At 37.9% G+C, this 10,000-nt stretch overlaps 1 protein-coding gene across 5 annotated transcripts in view; it reads right to left on the bottom strand.

Annotated features, from left to right (window-relative positions):
• LOC143026659 (uncharacterized) overlaps window positions 1-10,000 on the bottom strand; it is a 144,814-nt gene that overhangs the window by 112,876 nt on the left and 21,938 nt on the right. For 4 of the 5 annotated variants that reach the window (XM_076187422.1, XM_076187420.1, XM_076187421.1 and 1 more), the window contains exon 2: window positions 4,163-4,620. In XM_076187422.1, the coding sequence (XP_076043537.1) occupies window positions 4,163-4,292 (130 nt within the window). In that variant the 5' untranslated portion in view covers window positions 4,293-4,620. Of the gene's footprint in view, window positions 1-4,162; window positions 4,621-10,000 lie in introns of those variants that run through there. The other variant, XM_076187423.1, reaches the window with a different exon arrangement.

Genomic DNA, 10,000 nt, shown 5'->3' on the forward strand with positions numbered 1-10,000 from the left:
TATTATTATCATTATTATTATTTTGTCTATGTCCCTTCCTGCCCTACTTGCCACATTAATCCTACACTTGGAGGTCTTCCTTGGTGCATGCATTACCGTGCAATGCAATGTTTTTTTTTCTGCGATTTAGTATTGCGGTCGTCACAAATATCTTTATGAGCACTGGTAACGTACGCGCTGTCATGTACATCAAACTGCAAATACTAGGTACACTCGTGTACCGTTTTAGCATTAATTTTTAAGACAATTTTTTTCGTTTACTTCCGTATGGACGTCTGCTGATTTTATTTAACTAGAATATAAGTAAATTGTTATTAGTTACATTTCTGAAAAAATAATTTTCATGACGTGGACATTCACAATACATGACAGTATATGCAAAAAAAAAAAAAAAAAAAAAAAACTTGGAAGCTGACCAATCACAAGCGATTATTTATGATTGAATCAATCACATACGCCATTTCATCCTATCCAAGAGATACTGTCTGACTGCGTAAGACCCGGCATCGTATAAACGATAAACACATCACTGCTCCTAACCCGTATTCGAATTCTTCTTTTTTTAATGTAAGAAAAAAGTGGGAAGATCAGTGACCTGCAGAACTTCCTATAAATAATTTTTCTGTGTGTACACAAATTTGCAACAGCCTCAGGAGCCCGCCGCAGCATCACTGGCCAATCCCATGGGGGAACGATAAATCCTCTGGATGGTGTCAAGTGCATGTGGAGAGTCGAGGGTGTTGTGGCTGCGAGCAGCTGTCCAACAGCGTTTGGTGATCGATCCCGGACCTCCACGAGGGCCATTTCAGAAATCATACTTTCCATAGTCTGTCGAACTGCTTTGTAATCTAAGTAAAATTCTAGTGCCATCATCCTATCATTTATGATAATATGAATTATCAAATTGTTTAATATATATTTTCTTCATTTTAGACTTTCTTCAGTGTGTTCACCCCGATCAACTGAGTCAGTTCACCTCTCACAGACGTCCTAACCTTGAAAGAGGAAAGCAATTAGTATTAGCCTTGAAATGTGAACATCCCTTGAAGTCCAGTTCATTAAGTTTCTGGTGTATGCCTAAGGCCAAAACGAATCATCTAACAGCAGTCTTATGCCGGTGGATTTCATCCCTTTTGTATTTTGTGATTTTATAAATGGCATACAACCAGGGTATTGTATGATCTGAAGGCCAACCGTCTCTAAATGAAGAGGAGGAAGTTCCAATGAAGTTAAATCGTTCATGCAGTAAGGAACACATCGTGCGTTGCAAACGAATTAAAAAAATCGACGGTTTATGAACAATCTACAGTGAATACACAACTGCAACTATGCAGAGAACCTTCACAAATGAAAATACAGGAAGGCTACTGGACTGTTATGAGGAAGGTAATATTTTCCTATTTAAAATGGCAACTGTCGACAGAACGGTCGGAGTAGACACTGAGGATGTACATCGTTTCGTTTGTACTTTCGCGTGGTGGTTGTACATCGTTGTACATTTAATAAAGGTTCCATCCTTGCATGGTGGCTACTCTGATCAAGATTATTTTTCTTTTTTACAAGGACGATTGAGTCCTCGTATGTAACGTATTGTCATGTGAACTATGGTACTTTGTGCAACAACGCATATATATACAGAGTAACGTATTGTACATATATAGTATATAGCGCTCTTGCGTACGCCCTTGCCGCACCGAGAGAACCATCTGGCTTCCCTGGCAAGACCGCGAACAAGGTGGAAGAGCCGGGATAGACGATCATTGGGCGAGGAGATTTTGAAAAATCATCAACCCACGAACCTCTATCGGTTATACTCGTTGCATTGAGAAATGGCCGTTAGGGCGGAGCACTAGAAGTCACCCTGTGTTGCCACATATAATTATTTTATAATTTTATCTAATTTTACAATTTTATTTTATATTTTTATAATGTTGCCACATATCTATATTATAATTTTTTGTCACACACCACCACTGAGGTAAAAATCAAAGCAATGTCCTATGCAAAGGTTTCGTTTCCTCGAGTCATAGACATGGCATATGAGCAAGAGAGAGCGACTTTGCCGCTACATCTATTCTCTGGCCCCGCCCCCCTCACAATGCATTCAGTGTGAGCCGTGCGGGCCGTGTTATCTGTGGAGATGTGGCAACACCGGGAAATCTCCTAACCCCGCCTTAGCGGTCACTTCTCGTTGCGCTGACTATAGGTTGTTCGTGTAAATGACACTTGATAGGTGAATTGATTGACTGAATGATTGAATAGTTGGATGACTGAAGGATTGAAGGACTGATTGATTGAATCAATGATTGAGTACTTGAATGATTGAAAAATTGAAGGATTGATTGATTGGTTTTGATAAATAAGTGAATGATTGACTGACTGTGAAGCGATGTAGAAATGTAAACTCAGTATTTTGAAGTCGAGATGTTAATCCAGACACAAAATTCAGATATCTAATCCAAAGGCTTTGTCTTGGACAGTCTAGACTCAAACTATGACTCATCTAGGGTGGCCAGACGTCCTCCTTTAGGCCCGACAGTCCTCCTTTTGAGCACTTTGTCCTCCATCCGGCGCAACCTCACGCCGGACGTGCATTTGTCCTCCTTTCTTGGGGTGTGACAAAAATAAATGAATAAACAAATAAATAAATGAATAAAGAATAAATAAATAAATAGCCCTAGGTATACAATAATGCCGTAGAATTAGATTATGTGTGAGTACCCAGGCCAAGGTCAACGTCGGAACTCGGCAGCCGAAGTAGACAGAAACTGCACAGGGACAATATTGTGAACGTGTGATTACATGATTCACATCTCACACATTGGGCTGCAGTCCTGAGATGGCCACGGTGCAGTGGGGTGTGCCAAATAATTTATGAGGTTAAGGAGTCTGAAAATGCCGAAAAGAAAGACTTTGTTTAACTCTGACTGGGCCAAAGAGTTTGGCAATCAAGGTGAGGATACAACTAGGTTTTGTTTGTGTTGTAACTTAGAAATACAGGTATTTGTTTTTTGTCGGTTTCATTAGAAGTGAAAAATATTATTCACTTGAAGTTATATATATATATATATATATATATATATATATATATATATATATATATATATATATATATATATATATATATAACTGTATATTATAATCATCGATATGCAGTGTCCTTTTTGGAAATTTGGACATGGCCACCCTACTCATCACTGGCCTCGAGAGATATGAGCTCCCATACGATCCTGGCACTCAGGATCGTTTCGCACGTGTCGAGTTTTTGACGTGCGCCGTCCACGACACGACGCCGTGGTCTTAAATAACCATGGGTGTCTAAGGACGTTTTCATACATCACGACCACGTGTGAAAGCGTCCATACACACCCATGGTTATTTGTGAGCAAGACGTCTTGTCGTGGACGGTGCATGGCGAAAAGTCGATACGCGTGAAACGAGCCTTACGGGAAACAGTTTGAGGCTCTTGGTGGTCTTTCCCGACAGAGCTCTTAATCACCCATGAAGCTGGAAATTGCCGATACACTTTAACAAATTCTCATCGAAATGTGCTTTTCTCTCCGCCGTGCTCGGTGACCGGTGAATTTGGAGTCCGTACCGCCCCGCACAGTCATAACACTTGAAAATGTATATACGTCAAATGCAACCTAGACTTTCCTATATAGCTGTGCAAAGTTTCAAGAATCGCCATAAATTTTTATGAATGAATGAGCAAATAATTTTATGAGCGGGCAAGCATGCATGCATGAACGTGCAGGGGGACCTGCATTCCTGAATTCACCATCTCGGTCAAAGCGGCCATTTTCATAATAAGTAAATACGTAGATAGTAAATAAGTAAATGAATAAAAAGTAAATAAGTAAATTAATTAGTAAATCAATAATTAAGGAAACAAGTTAATAAGTAGATAAGTAAACAAGTAAATAAGTAACCAGATATAGATAAATAGATAAATAAATAGATAAATATACCAATGAATAAATAAATAAATGAAATAGATAAATATATGAATGCAACAAAATATATGCATATACAGATAAATAGATGAATAGATAGATAAGCAGATAAATAATAACTAATTTATAAGTAAATACACCGATAAGAATAGGTTAAACCTAATTGAGAGAACATTAAAAGATATGGTAAACAATTTTCACCTTACCTTTGTACACGGAGTTGTTATTTAGCACGTTGCTGAAGAGGTGTGTGGAGAATTTAGATTTTTTCAGGATACAAAACATCTTGTATGAAGAAAGGAGAGGGTTGTAATTGTAGTTGGACTGATTAGACATAAATCTTTACAATACTGGTTCACATCGTGAGCAGCTATAACACATTGGACGTCATCATCAGTTGTTTGTTCTGCGTTTCAAGCTTTACGTCCAACAGCCGCACATGTTTTAGTTGATTCTAATGTAATCTCAAAAGAGATTAATTATTGGTCCAATTATGAAGAGACAGGAGAAAGATCAACTCAAGTCGACATCTCGAATGCATGCCAAGTGACGGTTTGGCAATGCTTCTTGTTCAATATCGTTTTCTTCTTTATCCTACAACTGTCCCTTTTGTTCAGTTCCGTTTTCTTCTTTATCCTGCTACTTCATAGTGAACTGTTTTGACCTGAAATTTACGAATATGATTTTCTATGAGTTCATGATAAAGAGATAATAAATACACTTGCAAATCTATCAAGATGGCATCACCACAAACGAATGTTTGTATCTGCCTACAGAATGGATTTTCCTTCAATGCTTCCTACTCCAATGGGACCTTTCGCAGTCAGGCTCGTAGATTCCTATTAGCGCTAGAATTTTCAATTGTCTCGGATTTCACGAGGCAAAGGGGTGACTTAGCTAATTTGGAAACAGATATTTAAAAAAAGATACGCCATAAATTGCTGCATAAATGTATTTAAAATTAAAAACATGACTCATAATGTTATAATTTTTACCTACTGGTGTGTGATAAGGCTTTGTTAATTTAATTATAAGGTAGGTAAAACTAAAAATAGGTAATTATTTTTACTGAAGTAACTATGAGCAGTAAAAATAAGATGATGTTGATTTCGGTTTGTGCATTTTATCTGAGAGTGTTGAAAAATAATGAATATCACTGTCACGTCCTGTATATGAAGATAATCAGTGAGATGAAAAATAACAACAGTGGTGGCGGACGTACGAAGTTAACGACATTTTTGTAAAGAATAGCCTCTAAGATCTCCTGGGAGCTATTTTCAAACAAATATGACTAATTTTACGTGTGCCGTGGCAAACTGCACGTCAGATTAAAAAAATATATATATAACTTAAGACAAAGTTTATCGTACCGAAAAAATTAAGTCTTCGATGCAAAATTATATTTTCGATACATTACATGGATTTGCCTATTGCTTGGTGCATTCAAGTGAAAGTATATATCAGTATACGTCCATTGAAGTCGGTAGAAAATTACATTTTTTTTTTTTTTTTTTTATCTTTAAGGCTATGACAAATTGCTTGGCTTGATACAATTATATGCTGTTTTACGAATATCATCTGTGATTATAAATAGGCTCAAACAATGCTATATGCCGTTTGCAATCATGAAATTAATTGACTTAAATTTCAGACACAATAATGTACAAAGATACACCTCTGTAAGGTTATAAAACTTGCCCAAAAAGTATTCATTTTCCGGCAAGAATTACAAAATCTGGCGGTGTCTGGTATCAATTTGCTCACCGCGAAAGGTCCCATTGCGTTTGCTGAATCATCTCTTTACCCGGTATACAACGAAAACAGGAAAGATTCTGAAAGTGATGTTACAGATAATTCCTAAATGATGTCCAAGTGCACCAGGTACTCTGACCTACAGATATCAAGACACAGACCATACGCACTCTAAACCATCATGAAAAAGTGGCAATCTTTAGATGCTACATCGCGTTGTTGAGGTGTTGCCAAACAAGTGGTAAAGGAGACCTAAGTAATGCAACAGAAAGGAGTGTTAAAAGCGAACAGCATTCTTTTATTAATAGAAACTAATCTCTAGTCCTAAATGCTGAGAGGGTCAGTAGGGGTGTCTCTAATAAAAGTAGACATAGACAGGGATATACTTTAAAGACAGAGAGAGATCTTGGATCTTATGATAGATTCGTGATCGACAAGAAATACTCTTCTGGATGAGAGTTCATAACCCACACATTGTTCGATTCATAATTAATCCTGTGGCCTTACACTGCACACCCGAACACCTTGCCCAAGGGAGCGGGTACGACTTGTAGCTTTGTGATGCTTTTCAGACCCGGGCAAGAACCGAACTTACGACGGCTTAGCAGCCTTCAAGCTGGTGTCACTGCACCGGTAAGACGGCGAATTTGTGTGTTTGTGTGTGTTCGTGTGTGTGTATTCACCTAGTTTTACCTAGTAGTAAAACTAGGTAAATACACACACACGATTTGTGTGTATGTGCGTGTGTTTGTGTGTGTGTGTGTGTGTGTGTGTGTGTGTGTGTGTGTGTGTGTGTGTGTGTGTGTGTGTGTGTGTGTGTGTGTGCGTGTGTGCGCGTGTGTGTGCATGTGTTTATGTCTATGTGTGCATGTGTGTGTGTGTGTGCATGCGTATGCGCGTGCGTGTTTATGTGTGTACGTGTGTGTGCGTGTGTTTGTGTCTGAATGTGTGTGTGTGTGTGTGTGTGTGTGTGTGTGTGTGTGTGTGTGTGTGTGTGTGTAAGTGTGTATTTGTACACACGTGATAGGCGAGGGGTCCAACAGAGCCGTAATGGTCTTTCTTCGATTTACAGGAAATGTCTTTAGTTACAAAGCTACCTATGAAATCTAGAATACCTACTTAGAAAAATGACATGCAAACAATTGCACTGGCCCACTTCTTTGTCGGTTCTCTTTCTCTGCCTTCCCCTGGTCATTACTGCTCTCGTTACCCTCAAAAGTCATTCCCTTAGTCACGGGAATAAATGCACGTCACCACACGTAGTAATGTGTTATCTACCTTACATTTTCTCTTTCTGGCCTCGCGTCGGCTAATTTGTTTAAACTTCATTAAAAAGAAAAGAAAAGAAAGAAAGAAAAAGTCAGCACGGTAGAGGATTGCATTACTCCCTGCGGCAGCCAGGCTGCTTTCAAAGTATAAGAGGGGTGAATCTCTCTTGCGCAGCCAATAACAAGCCCTTCTGAGGGAGGTGTGTACCAAGGCCGCTCCCTCCCCGAGTCGTTCTTCACCGCAACTCACGCGCTTTTGTGCAGGATTTTCTTTTTCTTTCAAATACACAAGTTCAGCCAAGAAACATATGGGAATCGAGCAATGAGAATAAATTGTGTGCATGTTCATATAAATGCAAGTAGGATTCATTACTGTATAAACTGCACAGACCGACAAAGCTGAGGAAAACCTTTGGCAGGAGTATGTAATTCACTGCCCTTTACAAAGTTCTTATTTTTAAACGGATTTTAGGACAGAATCAAAACAATACAACAATTGTTCACGAGAACCCTGTGGCCAAGCAGTGTTTGCAAATGACTCCTAAGTCAGATTTTCAGAGAGGAGTTTCCAAGGCACATTTTGAGCAGTAAAGGTACGTTTTGCTTGGTGCAGTTATCGCTCAACGAAGATCATTCATGTTCTTAGTTTTTGAATGGGAATGTTTTGCTACGAACTGTAAAGTATGAGGCTGATAATTTCAACCTAACTTATCAACGCGTTTACCCAAATATGATACCGGGTAGAACGATGCGCGTCACCCGCCATTGGCTGTTGTGGTAGGCTAGTACCGGGTATACATCGCACAGAGCAAAACGTACTTTAAACTTGACATGCACATTTTCGTCCATGTAAATCTACCCTAAACTGCTGCAAATATTTAAGGTAGAAGAAATTCAAGCTGATAAAGCTGCAAGATTTTTATTTTTCTAATACTTGAAAAAAGGGTTTCTTGCATCAGTTGCAGAATTATAGAAAATCATTATCGGTTGAACTATAAAGTTGCCAGGACTAAAATGCAGATCAATTCTACCCTTATCTAATATACTGTCTAGGCTATAAGATAAAGAGAATATAGAATGTCCAATAAATCATCTGTTTGTGAATCATAGAAGACTGCAGTCAAAACAAGCCGAGAAAGAGTAATAAATCTAGAATAATGATATATTTATCGACACTTACTTCCTCTTCTAGGTCAGTGACCATCCCTGCCAAGTTCCCATTGTCATTCGCGGTCCATTCCGCCGTCACAAAAGAATTACAAAATATTAAAGAAAAAGTACGTACAAGTTGACACCTTTCAGACCAAATTAGATTGTTCTGAAAATTGTGAAACGGAAATAAAGTATCGGTTTAGAGGGGGAATAGGAGAATGATTTAGAGAGTAAACAGTGTAAGTGGCTAAGAACATTGCGAAAGTTGGTGAGCACTCCGAAAATATTACATCTTATATGCGTAGGTTGGGCCTCTCTCACTCTCTCTCTCTCTCTCTCTCTCTCTCTCTATATATATATATATATATATATATATATATATATATATATATATATATATATATATATATATATATATATATATATGAGTGGCAGGGTGGTGAGATAAACACCGAGAATCGTTGAAGTTTTATTAACTGACATTTCGCTCTTAACAGAGCTTCTTCAGAGTTAGGCCAGTCAATAGAGGAGTAAAAAAAGGCGAATAAGGAAACAAATCAGGGAAAGCTGCAATAAGCTTTAATGTGTTTATAATACCTTACTTAATAACATATTAATTGTGCACCCCTCTACCCCCCCGGATTTGGCCGCCATCTTGAAAAAATGGCGACCAAAAACAGTTTTTTTTCAAATATCTCACTAGAAACTAATTTTAACGAAAAATGTATCGAAACAAAATTTATTCTACATAAAATTTTCTACAAAAGTTATTTTATTCAATTTTGTGATATACCTCACTGTTTTTGCGCTAAATGTGCGAAAAGATTGTGTTTATCTTTATTTGATACCTACAGTGCACAAAGATCATATAATAATTTCCTTTGTATGCTATACTGAATAAAATATCTAAGTTCCTAACTTGATTATAGTCTTTCTTTTGTTTCAGAACTATTAAAATAGATAGTTAAAGCTTCAGTGAAACCCCAGGCAGTTGTTGGTGCAAAATGTCTTCATTGGGGAAATGTTTAATATGCGATGGACAGCTTTCTGTGGGTGAGACTAGAGAAGTTAAAGAGAAAGGAATAAAGACACTGATTGATTATAGCATTAAGTGGAAAGACGGAAAACATTCTCTGTTAGAAGGACTAAAAAGTGTGAAAGTGCATGAAAAATGTAGAAAAGTGTATACAAAAGAACGGAGAGCTGAAACTTTCCAAGCAAGGCAGAAAACCTCGCAAGTGCCGACAACGTCACTGAGAAGTCAAGAATTACAGTTTGATTTTCTTCATGATTGTCTCTTTTGTGGAAAAGATGCATCAAGTGACTTTTTGAAAAAAGAAAGCAAAAAATATTTAGGTGATCGTGAATCTGTGCACTGTATAGAGATGCTGCATGTTAAGGATACTATTTTGAAAGCTGGTGAAATGAGAAAAGATGAATGGGGCAAAGAAGTATGTACTCGTATATGTAACGTAGTGGATTTAGTTGCTGCTGAGGCAAGGTACCATTCAGCCTGCATGAAAAAATTCTACCAAACATCTTCTGGTATGAAACGTGGTCGTCCCAAAAGCTCTACGGTTTCTGAGGCAATGAGTCATGCTTTTAACTACTTGGAGGAAAATCGAGAGGAATGCCAGTTTACTTTCAGTGAGATTTTTTCAGAATATGAGGGTGAGCTACCAACTGATAAAACCATAAAATCTGAATTGATAGAGAGATATGGACATGATATTATTGTTTCTGTGAACAAAAATAGAAAACCAGTGATCTGTTTCCGTGACACAGGAAACAAAATTTTGACTGACGCTTGGTACGAAAATCATAGAAGTCATGACGAGAAGGAAGAACGGCTTCGGATTGTAAAGACTGCCG

Source organism: Oratosquilla oratoria, chromosome 6, assembly GCF_046742065.1.
Source record: "Oratosquilla oratoria isolate Oo_2021 chromosome 6, ASM4674206v1, whole genome shotgun sequence".
In the NCBI taxonomy this organism is placed as follows: domain Eukaryota; kingdom Metazoa; phylum Arthropoda; class Malacostraca; order Stomatopoda; family Squillidae; genus Oratosquilla; species Oratosquilla oratoria.